We start from the raw sequence: 18,766 nt of genomic DNA, 5'->3' as shown, positions 1-18,766 counted from the left end.
TTTCAGGATCTCAGCTTAATGAACAAATGGAATCCTGCAGCATTGCTGCGGGGAAAACAATTGCATAGAACAAGTGATGAAGGACTTCAGTGATCTGTCAGAAGGAACAAGAGCAAGTGAATGTCAACGGAAGGAATATGGCCAGAGAGAAGAAAACCACCTGTGGCAATTCTCTCTGTCCACCTCAGCTTCAGCAGCAAAAATAGTGCAATCAGTGAACGACCTCTGACCCTTTGGCTCTGTGATGGCCCACTGCTTTGGTGAAGCAATCCCAATCTGTTTTGTTATGCTTTGAGCTGCTGCTCAACTGTCAAGCGTCAAGCAGCGTAGATGGTACAAGCACAGTGACTTCAGGGTCTGTACATCTGTTACTCCTGTAACCGCTGCAAAAGCACTTGGCAGATGGAAGATTTGCCTTTGAGGAGAAATAGGTCAGATATCAGAAAGTAAAAACAGAGAACAGATGCAGTTTTTCTTCCCCAGCAGACTGGTACTTTGCTCAAACATACCCTTAGTAACTGAAGGCACAGCTCCTTGAGAGCAACTCCCCGTACTTTATGAAAGACAACATTGCTCACAGGCTCAAGAGTGCAGCAAGGTCTCTGACAGTACAAGCCTCTGATGAGGTACAAGCCAAGCAAACTGTAGTGAGAAGCAAGAATTGGAGGGCTCAGGATAAACACTTTGCTTGGGACACACCTCCTAGGGTTTGCAACTATTATGAGAGGGTAATTTTTTGTGGGAAGGCTCCGTTTCTACATGCTTTTAATTAAATGCTGGAGGAAAGCAGAGAAATAATGTTATATTTTCATGCAGTTAGTCTCTTCACATGTACTCACTAGGATTGCACTGGCTTTTTACATCCAAGTAGATGTCTCTACAATGACTGTTCTCCTGCATGTCTCACTGAAACCATTCTCTTCCCCCTCCGTTCCCACACTATTTTCAGGTAAGAATTCTAACTCCCATTTACAATCATAGAATGGTTTGGGTTGGAAGGGACCTTTAAAGGTAAACTAGTCCAACACCCCTGCAATGCGCAGGGACATCTTCAACTAGGTCAGGTTGCTCAGAGCCCCATCCAACCTGACCTTGAATGTCTCCAGGGATGGGGCATCCACCACCTCTCTGGGCAACTTGTGCCACTGTTTCACCGCCCTCATTGTAAAAAATTTCTTCCTCATATCTAGTCTGAATCTACCCTCTTTGAGTTTAAAACCATTATCTCTTGTCATATCACTACAGGCCCTATTAAAAGTCTGTTCCCATCTTTCTTAAAAGGCTCCTTCAAGAATTGAAAGGCCACACTTCGATCTCCCCTGAGCCTTCTCTTCTCCAGGCTAAACAACCACAATTTAAATTAATTCCAGCTAACAGCAAATACGAGAGAAAAGGAAGTGATGAAAGTGCACACACACACAAGGGATCTCTGATACCAGGCTGGACCTAATCATTAAGATAAGCAACAAAACCAGCACATTTATGTTGGTATGGCTAACAATAAGGCAACCGTGTGCTGTAAAAAAATTTTGAGTATACAAAAATAATCAACCATCAATTCCTACATAGTCCACAGAACTTCTTATCATCTGAGATGTTTGCATAGCGTCGAGATGCAATAAATCCACCTCTAAACCAAGTGATCACATGTATATGTATAAAAGTTCAGTAGTCATAAGAGATCAAATTTTATATTTTTTAAAGTTAAAACCACTATAAACCCTGAGATATTATAACTGAGGGTGTTATATTAAATGTATAGTAAAGGAAATTGTCTGAGATTGCAGGTGAAGAAAGGTGAGAATGTTCCTCATGGTGGAAGGCTGTGAGCTTTTTAAAGAACTACTGGGAATTCTCAGTGGAGGATATGGTATAGTTGACACACCTTGAGTTTTCAGAGTAAGGGAAGGCAACAGCACAAGCCACCTCATCAAAGATGACTTGCAAAAGCTTGTTATATCCAAGTAGAAGTCCATGCAGTGAGTGCTCTTCCATTTGCTTCACTGAATCCATCCTCCTACCCTAAAGAAATGAGTCAAAAATAATAAATAGTCTGTTTAGAGGAGTTACATAGATTGTAGATAGTGCAATTACCAAAAATTTGAGTACAGTCTTTACATACTGGGCTACCTCTGATGGCAGCTCCTTTAAAGACAACAAAGTTATAACATGCTGGCCTATTTAGTAAAAAAAAGGCAGCTAAAACATTTAGGGAGAAGGCAATGAGTTGTTCAATGCTAACACAAGTTGTTCAACTGACAACTTGCCTAAAAACAGCAGCAGGTGACCTTCTCCAAATAACCCTAGTCAGGTAGCAGCTGTGCTAGATGCAGAAGTCTGGTATGTTATGCTGGTAAATCAGGAATGCCTCCATCCCCGACAACAGCGTCAGCTGTTGGGAGATGGGACAAGAGCAGAACTGCATACTGTGGCCAGCTGAAGCAGAGAAGAACCTCAATATGGAGATAAAACAGTATTTAGAAGATTAGCACCTTTTTTTACTATCCAGGCACTTCAGCCTCTCCTACAGTGCTTGCAAAGGGCACGTAAGATGTTCTTTCCCCTTCCTTCTACAGAAATCTTCCCATGGCAAGTCCCAAAACACATGATACTCTACACTCTGCTGAACCCTTCAGCTGTAAAAGATGACTTCCATAGAATTTCTCTAATGCTCCTCTGGAGTGTCTCTATAGCTATTGCTATTTCTCAACAGGCTGCTTTAGCTGTCTTTTAAAAATCCTGTCAAATGCTAACGACAACAAATTCTCTGTTCCTCCCTGCTGCTCCCAAAAAGCCTTTTGGAGTTCTAGTTTAGAGAGATCACATGTGTGGGCCTTGGAGTGGAAAAGAATTACCAGTAGGCAATCAACTTTTTCTCTTGACACAGAAAATGACCCTCTGCTAGGGCTGTAATTTATTGACATGTCTTGCACTAACAAGTCTTACGGCACAAAGTTATACCCAGCTCTGCCCACACAGCTATTCCCACCCATTGCACTTAGTAACCAGAAAGCCTTCTAAATGTTATCTAGAAGGAAGAATTAAGCAGTTGTGTTTTGCAGATCATGTTCCTTAGCTTGCTCTTTCATTTCCTCTTATTCAACATTATCACATTACATTCCCTCTTCTTATGTGCTTTTCCTCTTCACAAAGCTCTTTAAACAGCTGCAAAGGGGGAGGGACCACTATGCTCACGAAAACTCCACTTTGCAGAATGCTTCTGCCAGGTCCTACTGTCTGTCTCTTTCCAGGCATTTAATACCTCCAAGATTCAGGTTTGCCTTTACATCTCTTCCTTGTGCATCCCTGACAACAGAGCCTACTGCCAGCTGTCTTAATTGAAGAACAGTAATCCACCTCTTCTTGTTATTGCCATGAGGAATACGTACACCCTCTTTCTCTTTGTAGTGGGCTCCTTTTATTTTAACGGTAAGTGATCTTTTCTTTCAGATACAGTTTGCAGAACAGCGATAGCTTTCGGGGCTGGGAGGTAGGACTGTGATATAAGCTCTCAGATTTGTAACTATCACCTTCGTAGGTTGTAGACTTTAAGAGGATGCATGAAATTGACTGTTTTAGTGTTGTTTCTGGCTTGTTTGGTATCAGCAAATCGACTACGATGGATATGGACAGACAGTGAATTGGACATAAAATGACAGAACAGTAGGAGATGACAATGATAATTGCTAAATAATATCCCTTTAGATGTTCCCAGCATAATCTGTGATGGGGAAAGCAGGTATTGTGCTGAGTGAAATAATAAAAAAACGAACCATGAGATGAACCATAAATAAGACAGATACCATCCCTCTACAACTATTGGCTCAAGTTCATATATTTTGCAAAGTTCATGCTTCCTATTTGTTTGATTAGAATGTAAATAGTTTAAATTAAGTCAAAATATGTAAATATATGCTAAAAAAAAAGGCAAACATACATTAAGAACATTTTCTTTAGTCCACCAGGATTTCTTGCATACGTTTTAGCCAACACACGCAGCCCGACAGCAGCATGAAATAGTGCATTTACCACGGGAGCTTCTTCCCACGGAGAGACTCCCCTGAAGTGTTCAGAGTGAAACTGGCAGAAATTGAACTGAGACAAAAATCATATCTTTCCCATGATTACCTATTCATCCCACAGTTGTTTTGTTTCTTCAATCACTGAAAGGCAACTTTAGAAAACATCTGCTTTATAACAAATGAGAAGTGAGGGCCTACTTTAGATTCTTAGATTACACACTTTTAAACCCATTAGTATTTCCTTTTTATTTGCATTAATTGTGGTGTCTTTAACATACAGTCAATTCACCCGTACTTCCATTGGAATAATAAGCATTCCAAATTAGCATGCGTTGTTCTAAGAGGCTATATAAATCTTTTTACTCAAAAGTATGCTGAGAACTAACATCACAAAGTAATTCAGAGAAGAAAATGGGATTGTCTTATTGCTGCTTCTCACTTGCTCTTTACTAATTACAGATGGGAATTTGGTGTGTCACCATTGTCCTCAAAGTTATTTGTGAGAGAGGAAAGAACAAAAATGACAATATATGCTACAATATATTATTTCTAAACAAATGCTATTTCAACATTTGTTAAAATAAGTGGAGTCAGGAAATGGAGGAAACATGCCTTATGTTAAATTTCGCAGTTTAGACAGTGATAGCAGTGCACTTGCCTGTACTTGTCAGCGTTGCTCCTTATTCTGTTCTGTGGCAATCACTCCAATATATTTGTTATTACACTGAAAATAAACAACATAACACAGGATGACTAGTTATTTCAATTTATATATTTAAATTAGACCACGTAAATTGGAAAGTTTGCACAGGGGAGTGAATGAAGTCTGTGGTTTTGTTTCTTCCGCTGTGAAATTGGAAGCATCCAGATGCAATTTTTTTTAAAACGGTCATACTCCCGCAGAGAAAGCAAACTTACTGCAGAATGTGTACTGCAAGTTATGTGGCAATTTGCTCTCCTTGTCATGGAGCAGATGTATAGCGTGTTCAGTGAAGCTAAAACAATTTCCCTAGCTCAGGATCCACTCCAGTGTGTTTTCTCTATTACTGCTTTTAGTAATAGAGAAAATACTCCACCCCCAAATTAGGACTGCTTCATCATTCTTGTTAAAATCATTTGTCTAAAAGCATCAGTCTGCCCTGGTGATTACTGCTATTTGGAAAAAAAACATTTCTGGTGATTACTGCTATTTGGAAAAAAAAAAACAGTTTGCAAGGGAAACTGTGCACTTCCATTTCTTCCAATTCTGAGAGGAAAAAGAAGAGTTTCAAATGCGTGGCTACTGACATCATGAAATGCACATTAAGATGAACCGAATGCCTGGTAATTTTGTTCTCATTAGGTGCCATCTGGTTAATATGTGGATTGGTAATAGAACATGGATTATAAAAATTATACAAGAATCACTCATTTTTACACGTTAATTACAGAGATTGGCTTTAGCAACCTTTAGGGCAGTGCACTGCTGACATCTAGTGGTATGTGATACAGGCATCTGAGTGAGATGAGAAAGTAGCCCCTTCGATCTTTATTTCTGACGATTAAGTTAGAAATAAAGAAAGGTTGGGATGGGAAGGCTATTTTATAAAGAATTACTCATTACAGAAACCCCTTCCCTAAGAACAGATAATAATTTCTTAAAGGGATTCATTATTTAACAAATCATTTTTTATAATTAAGTTGTGGCCTGGCATTCATCTGCATAAAGTTTATTGACAGAGTGAGTACTCCGAAATCTGAGCGGTTCTCATCAGACATGCAGACCCCACAGTATGGTTTGATTTGCAGACCAGATGACTATGATTGCTAAAACCAGGTTTCACAGAATAGGATTAATACAAATTCAGCATTAGCTTTCTGCAAACATTCTGCAGTTTCTACTTTTTACTCGCTGTTTAGAAAATACTCCATATGCTGGAATATTTACAGAAAAAGATGGCAACACAGTGAAAACATATTTAACTATTCAAACAAGAATTCGCTGTCTTTGCTAGCAGCATTCAGTGACCACTGCATGAAACAAACCAAATGACAATTTATTTATATTTGAATTATAGCCATCTGCTTATGTCACTTACATATGCAACAGCAGGAATGTTTGTTATAAAAAAAGCAACAAACCAACAAAAACAAAACAACACACTAAAATAACTTTGAGCAAGGTTCTCTCTAGCTACCACAAGGCTTCTCACCTACCCTTATAAACACAGAACAATTCATTCCTAGAGTGCGGCCCCATTTTCTTCACAGTATCAAATTTATCCCTATCTTGATGGCAGTACGCAAGACAAAACCAGAATCTGGAGCTTAGCAAGGATCTGCATAGCTCTAGCTTGATAAGCCTCTGATTAGGCAGGTTTATATTGAGAATAAATGTAATATTAAAATATCACATGGTACTAGGCCTTTTATAATGACTTGCAGGGAGGTACAAAGCAAGTGTGAATCAAAAAACAAACCGACCTGAAAAACACAGATATATTCATCCAAATTTGTTTTCCCAAATGGCTTGGGAAGTATTTGAGAAGCCTATTCCGAAGAACAATGTTATGGTTAAGTATATGTGACAAAATTTGTGCTACCAATGCCACAGCATATGCTGGTCTTAAAAGAATTAAAACAAGCCTGGCGTTCATCTCAACCTTTCACCAAAGCTTGACTAAAAGCTGTTCTTAGATGTGAAAAATCTGTTCAATGATGTTTCCTTTTACATCTCTCCACTTTCTTACTGGATCAGAAACAAGAAGTTCATATAGTATTTTTTGACTCTGAGTGGAATTCAGCAGTACCAAGTTTCAAGAGACGTGTTCCCCCTAGCAACTTCCAGCCCAGTTCACACAGAAACTAGGTACATTCTCGAAACACACACAGACTTTGGCTGCTTATGTGATCCTGGCTTTTTGATGTCTGCCTTTCTCTGGATCTCATGGATATGCTACAACATAAAAAAACCAGAATAAGTTAATGTACCAGAAATTTAAAATACTTGCATGGCCAGTGGTTTTTACTGTGTGCTCTGGGGAATAATGAAGCAAGTATGCTGGAGGGACACTATCCTCATTTCTGCAATATCCAGGGTTGAGTTAGGTGCCCTTTCCTATGGAAGAATCATTCTATCAATTGGATTAGAATCTGTTTTCATTAACACCTGTGTCCATCACTGTCAGCTGTATAACGCAACACAGAATTACTTGACATACAGCAGGATCCCTCTGGGTCAATTCTGTTGGCAGGATGTTACCAAGACCTTAGTCACCAGTGTTAGGATGTGGTCAATAGTGGTTTGAAAAGCCCACTAGAATGGCTCTAAAAAGCACATGCAAGCACATGGGAACAGATGCGGTTACCTCTGGGGTTGTGCCATAAGCCGTTCTGCTCCATGGAGAACGTTCAGGCTTGTTTGATACTATCCTGCAGACACTATGTTTTGCAGTCACTGAACTCCAGCTTTTGCCATTAAAGATTTACAGTATTTGTGCTAGTCCATAAATCAGGTTTTGTTTCCACATGGAATAAGGCTTACATACTGCCTCAGGTTTTCAAATAAAATAATTCTGAAACAGAAACATCACTAGCTAGCAAAGAGCCCCCAATCATTAAAAACCCCGTATGACTCCTGCAGTTCATCCCCTGGTTTTCCCTACACAGATCAGAGCCTTTCACTTTGTACGTGTGCCTGCAACTGTGTCTCCTACAACACTAAAGAGAGAAGTCACAGCCAGACTCCCTGCATTTGGATTGTCAAAACAGTCTTCCTCTGTTATTAGGAGGGTGGTTTTCTCCCAGTTTCTATTTCTGAATGTATTCCCAAAAGCATCTATCAATTTGAACTTCACATGTTACTGTGAAAAAACTCAGAGGGTTCTGATTTACCTGCTTTGATGTATGCTCTGTGAAAGACCGACAACTTCAGCAGAACAGATCATGGTGCAAGCACTATATCCTTCTGTTCACACAAGCCTAGTCTTCAGAAAATCAAAAGCCCTCATTATTTCATGAAGATGATCGAATACACAGAAATTCTGTGATCCCTACATCATGTCACTCGGTCTCCCTTCTATAATCCTGTTATGTGATGTTTTACAGGAAGCACCGCAGCAGATGCTGAAGAAAAGCTAATGAACCACCTACTGAGTCCTGACAGGTACAATAAGTTGATTCGACCAGCTGTCAATTCATCCCAGTTGGTATCTATAGAACTGCAGGTTTCCCTGGCACAGCTCATCAGTGTGGTAAGTTCAAATTAGGCTATGCCTTTTAATTCATTACTACCTGCACAGCACTCTAGTGACAGAGATTGCATGCTCTAGTGACAGAGATTGTAGGGGGATTTTTTTGTGTGTGTTTATGGTTGGACTCAATGATCTCAAAGGTCCTTTCCAACCATGAAGATTCTATGATTCTATTCTATGATTCTAAGTAAAAGTCCTATTGGTATTACTATGTCCTTGTTATTTTCTAGTTTACATAATAATACTTAGTAGGCAGGGCCCAAACATGTGATTTACTCATTTTATACTTCAGAATGCAGCTACAACAGGAAGATCAATCTATGCCTAAGGAATAAAGAACATTAGTCAGATCTTCATCCAATAAGACTCCATTGATTAAAAAATCAAAATAACTTCACTGATTTTGGTACCGGTACAGTAAGTTACACCAGGATCTATCCTGGACTGTGTACACAACACTAAACTGTCTTCTGCTGCTTGCATCAAAGAAATGTGGTTGAATGGCCTGAAAACAAGCTACAAAGCCAGTTCAAAATCTCATGGCATATCAGGCACATCAGCAAAGAATACTGAAATGTTGTAAAGAAAAAGACATGTTAGTTCTGGCTGGAATAGCTTAACATGATTAAAACAATCCTCATGTAAGCAATTCCTCATATTCAATAAAAATTACTTCAATGATTCTGAAAGACATTTTCATTCACAAGGTTAGAATATGTTTAACGGTTCTTCCAAAGTAGAAATACACACCTCAATGCCAAGGAGGTTTGGCATTAACTGCAGTAGGAACAAGACCTAGCACATAAGTGGGAATAATTTCCTGAATCAGGGCTTCCAACTCTGCTGCTCTCTCCCTGGATGAAACAGCGGATACAGATGACTGCCTCCCCGCCAGGATTTGTGTATGGGCCAGTGACTGGACTGCTGCAAACTTTAAGAGACATATATAATTTATATCTGAAATTCAAGAGGAAAAAGAGAGAGACACTGATGGAACATAAGGGAAACCATAATAAACAGATGAGCTTTCATATACACATGCAGGCTGATTTATACAGGAGATGCTGTCATGCACACCAGATGACTCTGGAACCAGTGCTCCCTTTCTCCTGGAGAACTCCACCTGGGCACAAACATGCCTCCTCATGCAGTGCACTGCCACCACCAGCACAGTGTCCTCCCAGATTGTGGATTCTGGGCATAAAAAGCAAGGTGTCTTGCTCCCACAGGGCCAGCGACCAACAACCTAAACAGAGTAGATGAATGGGCAAGGATCAAGAATGGCACAGCTCAGTCCCCATCCCTCTATATCACCAATCTGCAAGCAGAAAGCAGAATTAGGCATCTTATAGGCTCTAACAATCTCAAGCATCTTCAGGATTGGAGAATGAACTTATTTTCCTGCAGAATTCCTTCTGACTCTTTGACCTCCTACCTCGTCCCTTCAGTAGAGCGACAGCCACACAAATCTGCTGCAGAGAGACTTCTCTTCCGGAGTGCTGTACATAGCTGAAAGCTTACGTGACAAACCTTACATAAACCTCATACAATTTAATCTAGGCCTTCCTGGTGGTCAAATGTGCTTTCTGTTTCAAATCAAATCCACAGGCTGGGGGGGGTTGGGGGAAGGAAGTCAGCTCGGCCAGGGTGGTGGTAATTGTTCCAAATAGCCACACTCACTCCCATCACAACCGTCCCTGCTAAAAGCCACTCGGAGCTCTGCACTTGTGGGGTTACTAATTATCATCAGTCTGTGCACAAGACTGGCCATCTTACCAGCAGAGAAATGCCTGTCTTGAAATACACTAGATGAAATCATGCAGTTGGAAATATCCTCAAAAGCCCATTGAATCAATCTTATTTCTGCAATAAAGTGAAACATTTTAGAAGACAACTTTTCTCTCTTTTTCCCTGCAGAACGAACGAGAGCAGATCATGACTACAAATGTCTGGCTCAACCAGGTAACCAAACCCACAGAGGCATGCTCTTGCAAACCCCAAATGTGACTTCTTTCACTCCATCCCAGTGATTGTTTTGTTAGTGCTGGTCTGGATACTTCCGTCACTACTGTACAATTCTTCTCTTAGGAGTGGATTGATTATCGTTTGGCTTGGAAGCCCTCTGACTATGAAGGAATAAATAAGCTGAGAATACCTGCAAAACACATCTGGTTGCCAGACATTGTGCTCTACAATAAGTAAGTAAAACTTCTGTAGTTCATGCAGACAGTGAACAAAATTTTAACCATGTATCAAGAAACAAGCATCAGAACCAATGAAGCAGGTCTGATAAAACTCTAAAACTGAATTTTGTAGCCTTTAGCCAGTATCAAGTGTATCTGAATGGGGAACTGGACTTGAAGATAATTTTAGTAAAATCAGGGCTCTGGTTAGAGAAATTCCAGCAGCCCTGGAACACATGTGTGCATTGTGAGCTCTTACAACACCAGAAGATCCGTGACAAGGCTCACAACTGAGACACAAATCTGTATCAAACTAGACTATATAGAAAGCATGAATTGTAAGTACAAGCACAGCCATACACTGGTCATGTTTGCAAGAAGACAAGACATCTGGAATTCTATCAGACATCTTAGGTTCTGAGCGACATTTTTGTCTCCTACTTCTTCACCCCTCCCACCCTCTTCTACCACAGAGTTCGGGACATAAATCTGTTACAAAGCTCACATGTACCAGAACTGCATGAGTTAATACTCATTTACAAAAACAAATTATGTTCTATTTTCATAAAGCATTAAAAAAATCAACTATAAAAACACATAACAAATTTGGCAACATTTGACACAGTTGCTTTAAAGTACTGAAAAAAATAAGTTTGGTGCTAGACCATACGTCAGTTTTTTCAAACACAGAGCTAACTGACAATTTTGTTTGGGTTTTTTTTGTTTTGTTTTTAAGTCTCTAGCAAAGCCTTGAAGTGGATGATATCAAGTCTTTGGGAAACAAAATAATAACTTATAATATACTTTCATGATACTTCGAAAATTCATGAACATATTACAGTTTATGAACATAAACAGATGGGAAACCTAGGAAGTTTATATATAACTGAGTTAAGTCCCTGGAATCCTACTACTCGAAATCAGATTTTAGAAATACTCAAAACTATTGTATTAGTCACAAAATAATTCAGCCAGTGGATTAGGATGTACTCTGTCTGGTCAAATCTTGTTCTGGTAAATTGTGCCCCCGCCCTCTGCTTCTTTCTTCCTTACTCCCCAAATGCTACCATTAAATGGATTGTAAGAATGGAAAGAAAGTTCTAAAAGATGTCTTAAATGTACAGAAACAAGCTTTTAGCATCATCATATTGGATTCTAACATTAGTACAAAGCTTCAACTTAAAATTTTAGATAAAGGACAACCCCCTGTAACTTTCTGCTGCTGAAGATGCATCCATCAGTTCAAGAAGGTGCTAAGGAAAACACAGAGAGCATCCCCTGCCCCACAGCTCTGTGCACGCACAGACTGTGCAGAGGGCCCTGAGACAGCAGCAGCAGCCCAGCCTCTGGCCCACAGCTGAGCCAGGGGCAGCCCACAGATGAGCCCAGGAGTCTACCCAGTACATTGTATGGGGTAACGGTAAACCTAACTCGGGGAGATACACACATGTGAGAAATAGAATACAATTTCTTTACTAAAAAATAGCCATTTTATTGGCAATGAACTAATGACCCTTGTATGCTATAGCCACTCACTCCTGCATCTGGTTGTTTCACTGCCTACAGGAATTAGCTACAAGGGTCTCAGCTCAGTGCCAGGCACAGGGTTTGCAACATGAGGCCTTTCCAGAGCCAAATGTAACTGATCTGGAGAATAGCCACACATCTGCCAAGCCCTGGATGCTTGTAGCACTTCACTGCTTAAAAAAAAAAAAATCAACCTTAGCACTGAAATAGCTCTATTTTCCACTATCTCTTGTCAACAAACAAGTGATTCATTAGACTTTTTATTAACTGTTAAGGAGCACATTTCCACTTAAATAAAAGGGTGCTACCTAACTATAGTCAGTGGAACTTCATTCATTAACACTTGCAGTGAGTCTGGTCTTATATTTTTGCAGATAACATACTGTCCTTAGATTATGTGCATTTCTTTACGTAGATATTTGTTTATCAAAAGGAAGGCATGTGGGATATATCTAGTCCAGACTCTTCTTTGCAGTCTAATGAAGTGGCTAACCCAGTTTTTAATAAAAGCAATTGATCGACATAGAAACAAACCTTTGAGTTTCCTAATTGGTCAAGACAGACAGTCACTAATAGTTGTTACACCTCCCTTTGGTAGCCTGCCTGAGTTTGAAAGGTGTCTCATAGCACACTTCAGAAGATGCAGTGAATATGATCAGAAATACTAAATTTCAGTAATATTTATCAGCAATTGACCACATTTCTAACTCAGGATACTTCATAGGTTTAACAGCTCTAAGTTTTTTGCCTAGAAACATTGGACAGGTGAAGATACTGACTACTGACTGCTAATGATCTTCTCCCTGAATTAAAGGGCCCATCATAACATAGAAGACTCTTCTGGTGGAAGTTTGGCAGTTGGAGGAGATAAAAAGCCATGATTATTTGTAGGAGCTAAGAACACTGTGGCTTGTCTGTTCTGTTTTGTAATAAGTAAACATTAACTGGAGTGACACAATAAATTATAAACAATATAACTACATTTCCTCTGCCTACCCTCTCCCTGCATTTCTAACACCGCTCATCCTAATTTCCTCATCTAAGTCATCTAGGAGTGTTGGTGTGTGCTCTTACCAGTAGCTGTGTTCCAGATCAAAGGCACCTCCATTTTCATGCTGGCTGATTTCATTTTTACTCAGCCTTCGGAGATGTAGTAAGCCTTAATCACTTTAACAAACATTTACAAAATACTTAGAGTTCTTTGGACGAAACAGAGATGCATATTTGTTATTTAATAATAATTTTACAAAATAATTTTTGTAAGTATTGGGCCAAATATCAGTTCTCTGATTGGAAGAAATGCATACATTAATCTCCCTATCAAGTTATAGCTCCGTATAACATAGATCTCAAAATAAAAATATTACTAAACTTCTATTCTAGAAATAACTGAGGCCCAGAAGATCAAGAATGTCAGAACTCTTCTGTTTTGAACTGTGTTTTTCCTCTTAATGTTTTATTATCTTTTCTCCTTTTTCTTTCCTCTTGTTTCATTAGTGCGGATGGCACATATGAAGTTTCACTATACACAAATGCAATTGTAAAGAATAATGGAAGCATTTGCTGGTTGCCACCAGCCATCTACAAGAGTGCCTGCAAGATTGAAGTTAAGCATTTCCCATTTGATCAACAAAACTGCACATTAAAGTTCCGGTCTTGGACATATGATCACACAGAAATTGATATGGTGCTTAAAACGTCCACGGCAAGCATGGACGACTTTACACCAAGTGGAGAGTGGGACATTGTAGCACTCCCAGGAAGAAGGACTGTAAATCCTTTGGACCCAAACTATGTGGACGTGACATATGACTTCATTATTAAAAGAAAACCTCTTTTTTATACCATCAATCTTATCATTCCCTGTGTGCTAATTACATCCTTAGCCATCCTGGTGTTCTACTTGCCTTCAGACTGTGGTGAAAAAATGACTTTATGCATATCTGTGTTGCTTGCCTTGACCGTGTTCTTGCTGCTGATCTCCAAAATTGTCCCTCCAACATCTCTAGATGTTCCACTGATTGGGAAGTATCTCATGTTTACAATGGTACTAGTGACCTTCTCAATAGTTACCAGTGTCTGTGTACTCAATGTGCACCATAGATCTCCAAGTACTCACACCATGCCCCCTTGGGTAAAGCTGGTTTTCCTTGAAAGACTCCCAGCGTATCTGTTCATGAAGCGTCCAGAAAATAATTCTCCACGGCAAAAGCTGTGCAACTGCAAAAAGACAAAAGCAGAGAACCCTTGTATGGACCCAGCTGACTTCTACAAGAACTCTACTTACTTTTTGAATACAGCCTCTGCCAAAAAATATGATACGAAAATCACTGAGACTCTTGACAATGTCAGCAGTCATCGAGACTTTAGGTTAAGAACAGGCACGAAATTTTCTCCTGAAGTCCAAGAAGCAATTGATGGAGTCAGTTTTATAGCAGAGCACATGAAAAGTGATGACAACGACCAGAGTGTAAGTGAAAATGAGAAATCATCCCGGTCTTTTCAGACTTCATCTCCTGTCCTCCTTTGTAACATGTTGCTCTTCAGAAAGGCGATCTGAATTCCCTAAAGTTTTTAGAGAGATTCTAGCTATAGCTCATAAGAGGAAATATTTTTTGCTGTTAAAAGAACTTAATGAATATCAATTTGGTAAACACTGATACTCTCCTGGACAGTAACAATGCTATTTCTACAAAGAGAGAATGCTGATTGACCAGTAAGCCATGAAATACCCTTGAAAAAGCTGTGTTGTCACGTTCAAGTAGTGTTTGGCAGGGGAAAAAAAATAATATTCAGTTCCAGGCCAGAAAAAGAATATTTTTCCCCATTGTATTCAGTAAGACCGTGACTTATCCCACAGCCAGGCCATGTTAACCAGAAACAATGTACCTGCAGCTCCAGCATTTATTTACCTAACTGGCACAGAAGGAGGATTTAGTAAAATCGGTAAAATGCCTTTGCAAACACCCTCTCCGGGATAAGATGTCTGTCCATATCTGGCAAACACAGTGGGCAGGATGGAAATCCTAATGCCAGCAGAGCTGACACTTCTTTCATTTGAGTTAAATCAAACTTGTTATTGGCTATGACAAGTACTTTATCCAGGATGCTTTTAAGCAGTGCTGCTGCCCTATTCACTTGCTCTACTCATGTGCTACTAGCTAGCACACTAAAGCTGATATAAATACACTGAATAATGCTTGGAAAAACTCAGAGGGTTCAGAGTTTTGTTTAGATAAGCACCCATGGTTAGGAAAAATCACCTTCATACCTATCAGTGTCCTCTCTCTGACCCAGATCCCAGTCAGACTCAAGGTTCCCTATTCCTGTTGCGCTCTTCCTCCCTCAGCTAACCAGATTAAATAAAGTCTGGTTTCTGATCTTGCAGAAGTCCCTCGAGGAGCATGCTGCTGAGTAGTTAATGTTTTCTATTAACTGAAATTACTGTCAATATAAATAAAGAAGATCAGCTATTAACATTAGACATGAGCTTGTAAACACTGAAACTGACTGAACAGAAGCAAACTGCATAGAGCAGAAAAAAGTTTTCTAATAGCTCAGAAATTCTTGCAAGAATGTATAACAACACACTAAAGGATCTACAAAGCTTCCACTTGATATTAAGAAAATTTTCAAGGGTATTTTATACATAAAAAATTAATTGAATGCTTTTCACACAGGGTCCTCTGATATTACATATCACTGTTTTCTAGATTAGTAATTTTAATCACTTCTTTCTTCCTTCATTATCACAGTCTGATAACAACTGTTCATGTACATTTTGTATAGTCTGATTTGAGAAGCGCACAATTCCCATTAGCAGCCGTGGAAATTAAAAGTGTGCATTGAAGGAAAAATATGTAGTGTTCTAATATAAACATGAGATAATTGACAAGCATGGTAAAGTCATTGAGGTGAAGATGTCCCACGTGTAACCAGAATCAATGAGAGAGGAAAAAATAATCATTCCTGAGATGCAAATGAAGACTGGTACATTCCCCCTTTATAATAATAGCCTGATAGTCACTTCAGTTTGAGAACAGAATCTAAGGCTAGTCCCATGACTTTCACAGACAACATATGCAAGGCAATAAGGGATTTTAAGAAAAGCAACAGTATTAATATGCATTAAACCCCTTGATTAAGATGGCTGCTGATAAGAAAAGGACTCTGAAGCTAACCTTGTTTAACAGCAGTAAACACCATCTATTTTTGTCCACTGAGATTAATAGCATCTGCAAACTAAAATTAAAGAAAAAAAATCCTTAATTGGATTACACTGTGGGTCCTTCCGGACCGGCTTCTGCCAGGCAGCCACACTCAGTACCTGATGCATCACAGACAGCTAAGAAATACTAACAGTATTTTTCTCCACTACCCAGACTGGTTGTAGGAGAAAAGTCCCTTCCCAAACCTAAACTCAGCTTATTCCCTGAACCTTGAGATTTGTTTCCTTTTATTTTCATAAACAAAAACTCAGCATTAGGAAGAGGAAGAGCAAAAGAATATGACAAACTGCTAATATCTTTAACTGGCTTTTTCTTCCAGGTCATTGAAGATTGGAAGTATGTTGCCATGGTAGTGGACAGGCTGTTTCTCTGGATATTCGTCCTTGTTTGTGTCCTGGGGACTGTTGGATTATTTCTGCAGCCACTTTTTCAAAACCACAATGCTGCCATGAACCCTTAGTTGTCATTTAAAATTGTCAATACTTACATAGATGTTGGGTCTCGTTTTGCTCTCAGTTCCCCTCTGTTAAATCCACAGAGATGCCAACTGAGTTGTTCTTACATCAGATTTAGAGTAGGGAAATGGAAAGTAGAACTTTACTTACTGTGATAGGGAAAAAAAAATCCAAACAAAATTAAAACTATTATTTTTTCCAATGAGTTCAGTACTTCTGGTGATATCTTGGCCCTTTTTTCAATTATTTGAAGTCTGAACATTACAGAGAAAGGTGTTTACTGTACAATGCGCCATCCTGGCTCACAAGGATTATTATTTAAAAAGTATTTTACATACTTTGCCTCAGGAAGGACATTTTCTTCCCTTAGAATACTGAAATTTCCCTATTATAAAGAAGATATTGCTATGACATTTATTACCTTCCAATACATCAAAACTATTTGTGTCTGATTTATAAAGAGCTTTATAGGTGGAATCACTGTTTATGAGTGTTTATGAGTCTGATATTTAAAACTGAACTGAGAAACAGAGACATACTTCTGAGGTGACCACTAATAGGTTTCTCACCTCACTATCTCTGATAGCTGATTGATCAACAGAGGCCAAATTAATATATGATAAACAAACATTTATATACTCTGTTCAATGATGAAATATAAATAAAATGCAAAGTTTTCCTTTATATAGATTTAGTCCTGAAATGTTCCTGCAACTTTCACAGCTTATGCAACTGGGGTTTGTATACACTTTCATGAATCTAAAGAGCACAGGAAAGCACCTCGAGAAGACAACTGTGAAAGGCAGCAAGAATCAAGAGAAGATACCTGAGAACAAGCAGACCTGCATATTTTGCTGGGGAGATTTTAATGCAGATTTAAGTATAATCCTTAACAAATTAGCTATGAAAGCAAGTAATGCACGTACAGTCTTAAAGTCTGCCAGAGGACAGATCAAGGCCCTACACACCTGTCACAGGACAATCCCACCACACTTTGTTCCAGGTAGCTTGTAATCTGCAAAGAGAGAAGCGGGCACCTGGTATTTTTCAAGCTAAACCAACCTCAGCTTTTCCTTGGGGTGTTATCAGGACACATGACAGTTTACCACCATTGATAGGCACAACTGGTGAACAGACTGTTAAAATCCACTACTATTTGTCAAGGAGACCTTAGGCTCGTCTGTCCCAGGGAAGGGTTAGCTGACACCTAAACCTGTGCTCTTCAACAAGCCACAGGTAAAGTCACCTATTTGTCCTCACCAGAGCTAAGCTACATCCCTACTTAGATCACCATTCTCAGGCAGCTACAGATAGCTACATAGATTTAGACATGCCAAAACAGCTACACCAACACCCTTCCAATCATTCAGAGCAACTCTGGGACCTTTGCTGATTCCTGTGTTCGCTCCCCGCCTGGTCATGCGCTGAAGTCCCCAGCACTGCTGCCACACATCCCCCCGCCCCTGAGCACTGCAATGGGTCCCCCAGGGGCCTGAGCACTGCAGCACGGCCTGATGTGCGGTAGCCTAGGAAAGACACAATGAAAAAGTATTAGAAGTGAGGTGGGTGAGGCTGCGTCAGCAGCAGCAGCATCTCCATCGGGTCGTATGCTAGAAGAAGGAATGGTTGTAACACCATCATCCTCCCTTCCATTCCCCTTCCTCTATGCACTGTAACTGTGTCCATTGCTGAAGTCAAGGTGAGAAGGTGAAGGACGACTGTTGGACAGCCCTACTAATGCAGGTGTGCTCTGTGACCATAGAAGCTGCCACATCCTCCTCTCCCAGCAGATGGGAACACTCTGGTCACCTCCCCAAACATTTATCGTTCTGGACATTTCCCATGGTGACTGGTGGGCAGTATAAAGTTTAAATGGGTCAAACCTGCTTTCCCCACCTCAAATGTCGTCTTCTGCTTTTCAAACTTAGAAAGCAGAGCTATTTCTCTGCAGGCAACTGAAACAACAGCTGTGAGACGAGATGGGGCATAGGCCGCCCCACGAGAGCAGAGGGGTACCTTCACCCATGCAGGGAGATGCTCATCTATGTTAGGTTACATGCTGGGAGCTGACGTGGCACAGAACATCACAAGCATGCGTGCACACACTGCCCCAGCTGT

At 39.9% G+C, this 18,766-nt stretch overlaps 1 protein-coding gene across 1 annotated transcript; it reads left to right on the top strand.

The window, feature by feature from the left end:
- The first annotated feature begins 3,187 nt into the window (after positions 1–3,187).
- On the top strand, positions 3,188–17,331 carry CHRNB4 (cholinergic receptor nicotinic beta 4 subunit). The gene is made up of 6 exons (XM_074600112.1): positions 3,188–3,429; positions 8,109–8,254; positions 10,172–10,216; positions 10,343–10,452; positions 13,462–14,434; positions 16,513–17,331. The coding sequence occupies exons 1-6, from the start codon at positions 3,375–3,377 to the stop codon at positions 16,651–16,653; spliced, it is 1,470 nt and encodes a 489-aa protein (XP_074456213.1). The 5' UTR covers positions 3,188–3,374; the 3' UTR covers positions 16,654–17,331.
- Positions 17,332–18,766: the final 1,435 nt, after the last annotated feature.

Source organism: Larus michahellis, chromosome 9 (assembly GCF_964199755.1).
Source record: "Larus michahellis chromosome 9, bLarMic1.1, whole genome shotgun sequence".
Taxonomy (NCBI): Eukaryota; Metazoa; Chordata; class Aves; order Charadriiformes; family Laridae; genus Larus; species Larus michahellis.
Note: the sequence above shows the minus strand (reverse complement) of the source record. Positions and strands in the feature narration are given on the sequence as shown.

Coding starts and splice junctions, on each gene's coding strand:
- CHRNB4 (XM_074600112.1), top strand. CDS start 3,375: ATGAGGAATACGTACACCCTCTTTCTCTTTGTAGTGGGCTCCTTTTAT. Junction 3,430..8,108: donor GGGCTCCTTTTATTTTAACG/GTAAGTGATCTT, acceptor GATGTTTTACAG/GAAGCACCGCAGCAGATGCT. Junction 14,435..16,512: donor GTGATGACAACGACCAGAGT/GTAAGTGAAAAT, acceptor TTTTTCTTCCAG/GTCATTGAAGATTGGAAGTA.